Below are 12,920 nucleotides of genomic sequence, written 5' to 3' on the forward strand. Positions count from 1 at the left end.
AAGCTCATCTTACCGAACCGATTTTAAAAAATCAAAAACTGTTCGAAAGATATTAGTTGGGAATGGTACTGATTAATTTTAGGTGAAAATCTATCGAGCCGTTTTCTTGTAACTGTTAAGAAACAAATTTAAACCGATTTTTATGGATTTCTTTTTAGCGATATATAACCATGGTCTTATAGAACTTACTGAAATTACGGCCTTACGACAAATAGTTTGATTCTAAAAATTCGTCAAACTTTGCTAAAATTATTATCGTTTTTTTAAAGTAGTATTGATAAAGTATATTATTTACACATTTTTTTTTGATTAAGTCGATTACACATATCGGGAAGTTTGTGTAACTTGCCTCAAGGCTAAATACCAAACCAACTAGTTTTTAATAATGTCGTAGACCGTTTTTGGAATTATATACGCCGTATATGTTCGAATGTCGGTTTACGGCCGGGTTCTGGACCTTATTTATAAGTGTTCAACCATACTGTACAGCACATGCGCGGGCATGTGTCGTTGACGCAAAGACTCTTATGCGGAAAATAAAATATACAAATGCAATGAACTCAATACTCTCCGAGCGAGAATAAAAGTGAGTTATAACAATGAATTTGCCCCGAAGTGTCAATGTAATGAAGGGTAAAGAGACTAAATAAACTGGGTCGCGGACCGCTAATGTTATGTACGGATCGCCGTTTCGACGGTTGTTAAAGGTCTAGCCTCTGTGTAAGCGCAGAATTTATAAAAGTTGCCGGGTTTAGACCGTCGTGAGACAGGTTAGTTTTACCCTACTGATGAATTGTCGTTGCGCTTGGTGTATTATTTAGTGTTCACAGAACAACAATTTCTAACATTTTTTATGAAATATTACAACAGCTTGCAGGTGCGACAGGAAATTTAATATTTTGGCCAGATGTTGATTCTGTACAAGAAACTATGCCTGATTGTTTTTTACCAGATTATAAAAACACTCGGGTAATAATTGATTGTACAGAATTTCATATAGAAATTGCTTCAAGTGTCGACAACCGTATTTTCACTTACTCTCAATATAAAAAGAACTTTACGGCAAAAGTTCTTATTGGTATAACTCCTGGAGGTTTTATATCCTTGAGATCCGATGTAGCTGGAGGACAGAAATCAGATTCTCAGCTTACAATAGAGTCAGGATTGTTGGATTTGTTGGAAGATGGTGACTTGGTTTTAGCGGATAAAGGTTTTCCAGCTATTAAAACAGTGTTAGATGCAAATGGAAAAAAAGTGAAAATGGTCATGCCGCCTTTTCTGGAGAAAAACAATGAATTTACCAGTGAAGAAACTCAACATACATATAATATTGCAAGAGTCAGAATTCACATTGAAAGAATTATGCAGCGGTTAAAAACCCATCACGTCCTGAATAAAATTCCACAGCACTTGCTCCATTGTATCGACGACATTATGCACATATGTTGTGTATTGGTGAATTTACAGCCTCCAATAATTTCTGACAAAGCAGATGCTGAAAAATAACAATAATATTGTTTTAATATTGATAACCACTCTTGTACAAATACAAATTCATACTTGTATGAAATTATATGATTGTGCGAACAAAGCTGGCAAATATTGCTCAAAATAGAATTTCTCGCTCTTCAAAATAACACTTTTCAAAAACTCTTCGTCTCTGTGAACTTCTATTAAACAGCAACCATCTTCAATTGGCGAAAAAACAAAAATATCACAAACACTCATACCACTGACGTACATTTGTACTTGAAGTTGGGTGTAATAAATGTGAGACTTTTTGAGCTCCAAGTTATTATGGACAAATTCCAAATACTTAACGTTGCTAACTTGAGTAGATCAATTGACGACTGTTTTTTTTTCACAAGAACTTGGACATTTGAATTCTACAATTTTAAAAATGCAACCGTCATCAATGACTACTCCGTCAAGACTTGCACAAAGCCAAGGCTGGTGTTTACTAACAATAACACCAACCCGTTTAACAATACACTTGTGAATTTGTTCATATTTTTCTTTAGCACAAGTTTCCATGTTTATACCATATTTTGTAGAGCTGCTGTCAATTTTGGATAGATGTAGCATGTCTGATACCAACTTTTCGACAGGTTTCCTACTTAGAACTTTTATATTGTGTACATTACAACTTGCAGAAATTCTTAGGCGCCTGGCTTGAAACCAATTGTTACAGGAAGAGTGCCTAACAGTTTCAGAAGCCAATTGAATCATTTTATCATCTGATAATTGAACATTCTTAACAAAAAACTCCCAGAGAATCGGATCCAAATTATGTTCAGTTTGATAAATAAAAAATTTCTCGCTAAAATTTAAAAACTTTTCTACACATGCAGCACAATCTTCGTTTTCTAAATTCATTTCTACTTGCGAGTACAGAGAGTTAACCACATTTCTTACCGTATGTTCATTATTTTTTTTCAACTGTGCTTGCATAATTTGTTTTAAAGGTGAATTGACTTTCAGCTCATTAATTGAAACATTTTGGGGCTCATGTAATTGAGTGTATTTGTGCGGCATATTTTTTTAAAATATGCTCCGTTAGAATATTTAAGCTTAGCATATTTACGAGCGCCCGGCTTACCCCACTGCTGCTCGTGACTCGTTTTTGAAATACTCCCTTCGCTGTTAATAAAATAAATTAATGCTGCAACGTGTTTACACTTGGCACTCTTATTATATACACAATCACAGTTGACATTTGTTACCAAACGTTCAGAGTTTATGTAAAATTAAAATAAAACAATATAATAATTATATAATAATTAGAAATAATCATAATATTATAATTAAACTAGTTGGTTTGGTATTTAGCCTTGAGGCAAGTTACATGAACTTCCCGATATGTGTAAATAATCGACTTAATCAATAAAAAATAAATTCATTTATGATTGATTAGAAGTTTTCCGAGTGGATTTATTACACATAATTGAAAACGAACGAACACGTTGACTCGAATTTTCTGAAAGCAAATTTTCACCAATCAATAATTTTTATAATTGAACCAGTTTCCGTAGGACTTTAATGGTTTAGTATGTTCATCAAGACGAAGTACTCTATCGTAATACCAAGTAAATCGTGTAATTTTGACTTTAACAAACGTCAAAAAACTACCTATTTTCTCAAACTTTGATTAATTTTTAAAATTAAACTACTTGTCATAAGGCCGTGATATTTCAGTAAGTTTAATAAGACCATGATATATATCACCAAAAAAAGTTCCATAAAAATCCGTATGAATTTTTTTTTCAACAGTTAATTACAAGAAAACGGCTCGGTAGATTTTCACCTAAAACTAATCAGTATCATTCTTAGCTAATATCTTTCGAAGAGTTTTTGATTTTTTAAAATCGATTCGGTAGTTTGAGCTTAAATGTGGAAGAAATGTTTAACACTTTTTTTTCAAATTACAAAGAAACGGCTTGGCAGATCGTCTCACAAAACTGACAAATTATAGTTCTCATTGAGATACATCAAATGGCTTTTAAATTTATGAAATCGGTTCAGGCGTTTTTGAGAAAACGTCGATCAAAAGTTTAATTTTGTCAAATGCCAAAAAAACGATACCAATTTTTGCAAACTTTGGCGAATTTTCAAAGTTAGACCAATTGTCGTGGAGCCGTAATATTTTAGTATGATCTAGAAGACTATGGTATCTATCGTCAAAAAAATAATAATAAAAATCGTCGAAAAAAATTTTTTTAACACTTTATTACAAGAAAACGGCCCGGCCGATCACTACCAACAACTCATCAGCACGATTCCCAATCAATATCTTTCGAACGGTTTTTGAATTTTCAAGATCGATTCAGAACTGCGGGCTAAAACGTGGACGAAAAATTTTTCACTTTTCTGCTATTTACAAAGAAACGGCTTGGCTGATCGAGGCGCAAAATTGATAAACAATAGTCCTCATCGAGATACATCGAATGGCTTTTAAATTTTTGAAATCGGTCCAGCCATTTTTGAGAAAACGTCGATTTACGGCAAATTTTCCAAATTTGATCTCATTCGATTCAAAATGGCTTGAAACGTCGAGAAAACATAAAATTAGCGAATCGGATTTTTTTACGAAAACATAAACTTCTCCTTCGGGAAGTTAATAATTATATAATATAAGAAATGAATTATCTAAAGGTGCATTACGTCTACAGATGTAGCATGGACTGATGTTTGTCGAATAACTCGAGATGTTATTAAAAAACTTCCAAAGTTTTGTCGATGTTCCTCGACTTCTCTCACATGTCCAGCATCAAGTTTTTTACCTTTGGTCATTGTTTCCGGCTGGAACTTTATTTGATGGGTAATGGACTCAAATCCTGTCTTTATAATAATGTCCATGTCCAAATAATAAAAAAAACTAGTAAACAAAAATATTATTTACTTATTCTATTGAAAAAATATTTTTATCATTGTTATAATTTATTTATTAGGACTATTCCGAGATTTTGACATAATTTTTAAGCAACTTAACCTTATAAATTTTTACGTCATTTCTTTATTCATTTTATCATACTTACCTGTGTTTTAAGTACGTTCAAGTAAATTTAAAAATTACATTACCTATTCAACTTTCTCTTTCTTGTTCTAACTTATTAATAATATTTCTTCAATAACTTTTTTCTTTAAAAACGTCTAAAAACACATGTAAAGCACGCACTGAAAGCCTCAGTTAGTTCACACGTGGTGCGCATTTAGTCTGGCGCCACGTTTACGTATATACAAGATATATAAGATATATACATAAGAATGTGCGAAATGTAAAATCTCCACGATGATTGTTTGAGAAAATGAAAGTCCTGTTATATTCACGTTAAATTCATTCAATACTATTTTACAAATACGTCCTTCTTCTTTGACTGTTATTACTAGACTGAATATTCATCCCAATTTCAGGCCCGACGGAATACATTTTATTGACTTATTTTATAACCTAATTATATTAGCCGTCGAACCTGGGCAGGATCGTTCCCTATTTATGTGATTAACAAAATTTCTCCTGACCGTTACATGAAATAATATTTTATAATTTTACGGCGACGGTTACACCAGATGTTTTAGTTTTAAAAAATCATCCATCTTCCGCCGTCTTAGTTATTCACTTATAATTAAGACCAGTAATCAATATAAGAAGTTTAAGCAATGGTATGTATATGTAGATACTAATTATAATTACAAAGAAATTGTATATATGATATAATTTTTAACACAGTTAACTGTTGACTCAAAAATATTTCCTGACATGAATATTTAACACATAATAACGATTTACATGACGTCGATGTTGATATGCTATTTGAGTGGACTGTAATTTTTATAATCGGCGAAGTGTGAAATCTCCACGATGATTGTTTGAGAAAATGAAAGTCCTGTTATGCTCACGTTAAATTTATTTAATACTATTTTACAAATATGTCCTTCTTCTTTGTCTGTTAATACTAGACTGAATATTTATCCCAATTTCAGGCCCGACGGAATACATTTTATTGACTTATTTTATAAGCTAATTATATGAGCCGTCAAACCTGGGCAGGATCGTTCCCTATTTACGGGATTAACAAAATTTCTCCTGACCGTAATATGAAATAATATTTTATAATTTTACGGCGACGGTTACACCAGATGTTTTAGTTTTAAAAAATCATCCATCCTCCGCCGCCTTAATTATTCACTTATAATTAGGATCAGTGATCAATATAAGAAATTTAAGCAATGTTATGTATATGTAGATACTAATTATAATTACAAAGAAATGGTATATATGATATAATTTTCAACACAGTTAACCCAAAAATATTTCCTGACATGAATATTTAACACATAATTAGTTAAAAAAAAAATTTATGAAGTTACATATTAATAATATACATTCTAGTAAATAATGAAATGAATGATTTATCAAAATTCTTTGGAAAATTAGTTACTAAATTCAAAAAATTAATTTCATTATTAACCATTATTCTTAATACCAATTTTAAAATTATTCTACTGCAAAAATAATATAAAGCAGAATATAATATTAATTCTGTGGAAATCAATTCTAGTTCACAACTTTTACTGGTGAAATGCACAACTTTAGTAATGGACCTTACAAATGTATCATTTTTTATATTTATAGAAGCTATTATTACACGTGCAATGCTTTCCAAAAATGCGGTAAGCGCTTTATATATCAAAAAATGCCCGAGCCTCAAAAACATAAGTTTATCCATACCATTGAAAATGCTGATTGGTCTTCAATCAATTATTATAGATTCTATCCGTACTACTAATTTATAACCGTAGGTGGCGTGAGAAATTAAATCGGCGGTTGTCTGTACTTGCCATATTTCAGGTATTACATGATTTCCGTTATATTTTCTACAGACTGCATTAATAGGCTGGGTTGGTGTAATAATCCAGCGTAAAGTATCGCTGAACTCAATCAAATATTGAGATTTATCTATTTTCAAATTTAAGAACTTAATAATAATTTTATATAATTTTATGAGCGATAGCGCAGCGCAGATTTCAAGCCTACACAGTGTTGTACTTTTCACAGAGATTATCACAGAGATTAGTAAGCAGTCGTAATAGCCCTCATAGATTCACAAAAACCGTGAAATTTTTTCCTACAATTTTTCTCAAATGCAAAGAATAACGTAGAATAATTATATTTTTTATGAGAAATATATTATTGAAGTAAAACTTCTTTAGGCGCAACATGGGTGTAAAAACTTCTTTAGGTGCGACACGGGTGTAAATCCGTAAAAATGCAACGAAAACGCCAACGTGAAGTTGAACACTACGACGCTAGTTGGCGCAGAGGTCGCGAGTCGCGATCCACTCCCGTCATGTCATGCGTAAGTCGAACGCTAAACCCTATATGAACTTGCATTAATTGAATCACGTTTTTTACAAAAGAAGAGGTTGCTGTATTATGTCCTCATGAAATAAGACTTTTCTTAAAGAATAAATGTGTCATGGAAAACAAAATAATATCTACTGCCACGGATATTTATATAGGTTGCCATGCGACAGATCAACAATCATACATTCGTTTCACAAAAATCGGATATTGATACCGGGGGTTTGCCGTATGAAATAATTTTAGTTTTGAATAAATTTTACATAATAACAACTAATATTGATGTAAGTGATGGCTTAGCTAATGGTCCCTAGTAGCAATGAATCTGATCTGAATATGATTTTTATGTAAGCTAAATATGATTTTCAAATATTGAGCCCATATGATTTTGTTAACATTCGGTCGTATTCCGCTCAGATTCGTAATGAGGGACGAATGCGGGAATATGATATTTAGCTTATACGATTTGCTTAACATTTTTCCATATTACCCTCATATTCCGAATGAAAGGAGAATATGTGGAAATAATATTTATACCATATTGAAAAATTTATATAAACCATATTCAAAATTATTGACCCTATATTCTGAAATATTAAATATTATTCAATTAATATTGAACAAACACCATTAATAAAAAAAAAATATGTATTCTGGATAAATATATACAATTTTTAAATAGACAATATATTGAATTTCATCAATTTTATTAAAATTTTCAAATCATTTTTCATGATTATAGGATATATAATATTTAAAATATATTTAGTATCTATAATATAACATTTTGTGCCAGAATTAATTTTATTATAGTCTACTTCTAAATATTATTTTCCATGATTATAGGATATAAAATATTAAAAATATATTTAATATTTATGATATAACTTTTCGTGCCATAATTAATGTTTGTTTATGTATAAGTACTAATCATTTGAGATATTAAGAGTTCACTTGTTTGTTCAGTTGATTTTCCATGTCAGTGAGGTTATAACAAATTATTATTTCATATTATACACCAATAATTATGTTATTCACTACAATTTCACACACCAAGTTTCGTTTTTAATTTCACAAAATAATATTTTATCCACACATTAACTTTTATTAATTTTATCACAGTTTACACACTATTATTATTGTTTATTACTTAAAGATTTAACAAACTTCTGGAACAACGCTTCGAGAAATTTCTGGTGACAAGGAAGACGCGTTTCTATGTGTGCGTGTGTCGAATTTCGATAGTTGGTATAACGGTATAACACAGTATGACACTGATGATTAATGTGCGGTTCAAGTATTTATATTCAATACAATAACAATATGAGTTAATTAGGGTATTATATATATATATATATATATATATATATATATATTTATTTATTTATGCGGAAATAGATATCAGTAAATAAATATCAGGCAGTACATCTTTTATAATATTTTGCCAGCGTTTTTAATGATAATCTGTTTTCACGTTCTTTTAAAAACGTAATCTATAAATTATTAATAATATATATATAAGGTAAACGTACCATATTACGGGACGTTAAGGAACGTTTGACTTTAAAGACGAATTTTAGAGAAAATAGGAAAGTGGACGAACTAAATCTGTTATATTTTATTAATTAGACCTTTAAGATTGATATAAAACAAGATTTTTTGTCGTAGAACGTCATTTATAGAAATAATCGGCATTTTGGTGAACTACGCGTTTGTCTCTAATTCCGTGATAAAATTCGGTTCGTGAATATAATGCCGGGAGTCGCTGTACACTATTCCGTGATAGCGCTCGAAGCATACATTTTTGATCGTATTGCCTTGATAAATATAGTTGAATAGGTTATAAAAAGTACGGTAAATTATAAAATAATACTTTGATATCATTTTAAACATCTATTTAGTAGTATAAAAATAAAAGAATAAATAAAAATATAAGAAGTTGAAAAACTTCTAAATAAAAATAAAATAAAAGCTGGTATTATTATAGTAATAGCAGTATAATAATCATTATCAATACTGTTTCGGTAAATCAAATAAATGAAACAATAAAGGAATAATTTTTAACGGCAATTAAACAAAAATATAAACTTAAAATAAATATAAAATTTAAACTCAAAATAAAAAAAATAAACTTGAAATAAAAGTTACTAAGTAAATCTTTAAAGACTTTAAAATAATCCTTAAAGTCTTTCAAGTTAACAATAACTACTAGCTTAAATCAGGTTCGATTGGGAATTTTGTATGTTTTAGAAGTTTTAGAATATAAGTATATTCCAAAAGCTTAATCGGATCAAAACTATCGTGTTTACAGGAATGTCCCTAGATCTCTGCATACATACATACATACCAGCGCCCTAGTGAATCCGCGCCCTATAAGTATCGTGCGTTATACGGGGTATACCTGTATTTTTATTCAATTTATATATTAGAAATAATTGATCATAGATGAAACGGTAGAAATAAATGATTCTCTCATTACTACAATATTCTAGGTATATTGGAACAATGCAAATAAATGAAAAAAATCGTATACTTTCTTACTAAAGAGTAGTCATTACAAACTCAATTATTAGGGTTAAAAGTTTAAAAAAACATATACCGTAGTTACGTCACAGTATACTGTAGTTATTAGCAAACTTATTAATACCAGAAACACCGCCGAATTTAAGCAAAGTTGAAAATAAAAGACAAAACTATTTCAAGTCTACTTCTCGTAATTGCGGTATTCTCACGGAATTACGTTCATTGGTTCAGTTGTGTGTACCTAATTGCGGGAGTCATGAAATTTACAATTTCTTGACAAATATATGCTCGATTTAACTATAAAACTAATCTCTTATTATTACTGATAAAAAAATTCACATATTTGAATCGATTAAGCTTATCGGAATCGAAATAAAACCTTAAGCAATGGCACCGTCACATAACCTAACTCGCTAACAAGCTAGTACGAAATGGCGATCGTGTTACGACCTATGCTGTCAAAAGCTTTTTACGGCTTTAAAAACTAATATTTAAATTCGAAAATCGTACTATTTTATTATAGGATTCAAATTATAATTGATGTCCTATTGAATAACATTATTATTTATTGACCGTTTTCTTATTTTGAGATCAAAATGAAAAACTCCCGTAATAATGTACTATCCCGGAATAGTGTACGTTTACCTTATATATATATATATATATATATATATATATATATACATATATATATATATATATATATATATATATATATATATATATATATATATTGTTACGAATGTGTGGGTGAGGACCCGCACACGGATGTAAAATAACACATTACTACCCCTCTCCCTATGCGTGTAAACCATGTCCCTGATGAGGAATGTGTCCGCAGGCTGAGGGTGGTCGTCTGCATTTAACAGCCAAAGGAGTCGGTCGTAGGCCCTCAGGGGTGTCGGTTCGAAAGATACCGTTCTTAAGTATAAGTCGAAGGGATGAGCGCGGTGCAGTGCGCGCAATGTTTTATCAAATTAATGTTGGTGATAATGTAAGTTAAAATAATGTTATGGGGGGCAGCGTATCGGAAGCTGCCCCAAACCGAAGATAGACTTGGTGTAATTATGAAATGTGATTAGTGTGATGCGAATCGGGATCCCGATGTATGGACATGTGATGGACACTGGTTGCGCCGTGGGTACAGAGATAAGTTTAGATTTAAGTTGTAGAGTTCAGATTGATCAAGTAGGGAATAAGTATGTAAATATATAAATATAGAATATTGTTTAGTTAAGTTACGAACAAACGCCTCTCATTACTTGTAGTTGTAAATTTAAATAACCTTTCAGCAGTACGCGATAAAAGGTAACAGTGAGTTTAACTGACTAACAATAAAATGAGGATTATAAATGAAAGAATTAAAAAAGGAATTCGTAACAAATAAAAGGAATCCGTGACAAATGGTGGAAGCGCCGGGTATGCTTTTCGTTGGTTTAACGATCAAATGATTAAAAAGTATTAATTTGTTTTGGTAATCATTTGATCCACCATCGACGGCATTATTACGATCTCGGTAAAACAATTTTATTGTTGGTTCATTCGCGGTTATATTTCCTTGCGTGTAAGTTTACAGTTTCCTCGTTTTATTTTTTTTTGTTATTTTGTTATTGATCAATTTCGGGTTTCGATTTGTTTTTTCGCGAAGATTCGGCATTTCTTGATTACGCGTTATTATTAAATTGATATTTATGAAATTTGTTGAACTCTTGGTTATCATAGTTGAGTGTACAGAAGATTGTTGGAACACTTAAAATTATGAAAACATAGTGCAATTTGAAATAATGTTTAGCGGTATATATAAATTGAAATGTTGTTGTGTGATCAAAGGGGTTTTCTATGTATGTTGGGGTTAATGTAAACGTAATTTGCGAAATTGGTTGGCGCAAAAACGAATAATCAAGTAGTTCAAGTAATTGTTAGAATTTTGATTTGTGGATTTTGAAAATCTATTTAATTTGTAAAATTTAAAGGTTGTTTTATAATAATTTTGAAATGCTGAATCTATTTATTGTATTTGTATTTTTGTTCGTTAATGTTTCTTTTTGTTCAGTCGCGCGGTTTGTTTTATTTCGATTTTTTGGGAAAGGCTTTTGTTCGTGTACTATTAGATACGTGTTTCCTAGGTTAATTATAATTACCATCATTTTAAATTAAGATTATTAGAATATAAATTTTAAATTCGAAATTATTATAATTAGTGTATAGAAAAATATTGTTCTATACAGATTTAGAATTTTTGTTTATTACGAACATTATTGAAATTGTTTAGTGTATTGTGTTATTCATAATCATTTTCGTAAACACCAATACATAAAATAATTTGTTTTTTTTTTTTTTTATAAAATCTATGATGATTGCCAGATACATTAAGTTATGTTATACAGTTAAGTGTTGTTTCATGGAAATCGTTCTTGTGAGTAGAGTTTATTTTTTTTTTTTTTATATATATAGTCGTAAATATTTTAAAGAAAGTTATTTTAAAATATCATATTGCAAGGGTAAGATATCGTTGAAGTCCTTTTCTCTTAGAATTCGATTTCAAATCATAGACATTTAAGTAACGCAGCAAGATAATATTTATGTCTCTTTTTTTGTGTAAACATTTCATCCCTACGTTTTTAAGGCGCCACAACGCGGGTGGCTAGTATATGTGAGTTCGAAAATGTCCAGACATCGTTCTCGTGTTGCGATCTTATGGTCTCTATATGTCAACGCCAGGCTAAAAGCTTTTTTTTTTTCTTGGTTTAAGTACTAGATTTTTGAGTTGCGTAGATAGTTTTAAGTGTAATGTAAAAAATATTTTAAAATTAGGGAAGATGCCTTTGTATATATATATATATATATGTTTTTTTTTGTTGAGTCAGGGATTTACAATCATTTTCGAATACATGTGGCTGTTTTTAAATTACGAGCGAATTTCTTTTTCAGTTTAGTTTTGTTTGCGCTATTGCGTTAGGGTATTTTTATTATGATTTGTTTTATCTCAAAATTTAGAGCAGTTTTGAGAATTGCGGAGTTATTCGCCTCCGTGCATATGAGGTGCCGAATATTTGTTTGGGAATGCGTCGAAAACAACGGCTTACAGGGATTTGAATTGTGGCAAATTTTTGTTAGGTCGATCACCACCGCCTGGATAGCTTGTATATAATTCAGTGCGAAAGCTCTTGGTGACACCGATTTTCGATATGCATTTGAATTGATCAGGATGTCTTTGGTGATTTTCAATTAGAGCGGACTTAGCCACTCCGATTTAATTGTAATCAGTCGAGCCCACTGACATCAAGGTTGATACGGCTCATACTGCCAATAGTGAAATGGGATTAGAAATTTAATTTTTATATTTGATAGTTTTTTTTATGGTTGTTACTGTTAAAAAAATATTTTGATGCTGTTTTTATTATTAATTTTTTTTTGAATTATTGTTGAATTGTTTGTGTTTAGTACTTAATGATTGATATTTAGTTTTCGCGGTAGAAAAGATGGATAAAGGAAACGTCGAATAAATTTTATTGTCTTCAGTTAAAAAATCATA

At 30.5% G+C, this 12,920-nt stretch overlaps 1 protein-coding gene across 1 annotated transcript; it reads left to right on the forward strand.

The window, feature by feature from the left end:
• The first annotated feature begins 930 nt into the window (after positions 1–930).
• LOC113374004 lies at positions 931–1,506 on the forward strand. Its single transcript, XM_026614260.1, has one exon. The coding sequence runs from the start codon at positions 931–933 to the stop codon at positions 1,504–1,506; it is 576 nt and encodes a 191-aa protein (XP_026470045.1).
• Positions 1,507–12,920: the final 11,414 nt, after the last annotated feature.

Source organism: Ctenocephalides felis, unplaced genomic scaffold, assembly GCF_003426905.1.
Source record: "Ctenocephalides felis isolate EL2017-DRISC unplaced genomic scaffold, ASM342690v1 CF-g0.4_SCAFFOLD_01604, whole genome shotgun sequence".
Lineage (NCBI taxonomy): Eukaryota > Metazoa > Arthropoda > Insecta > Siphonaptera > Pulicidae > Ctenocephalides > Ctenocephalides felis.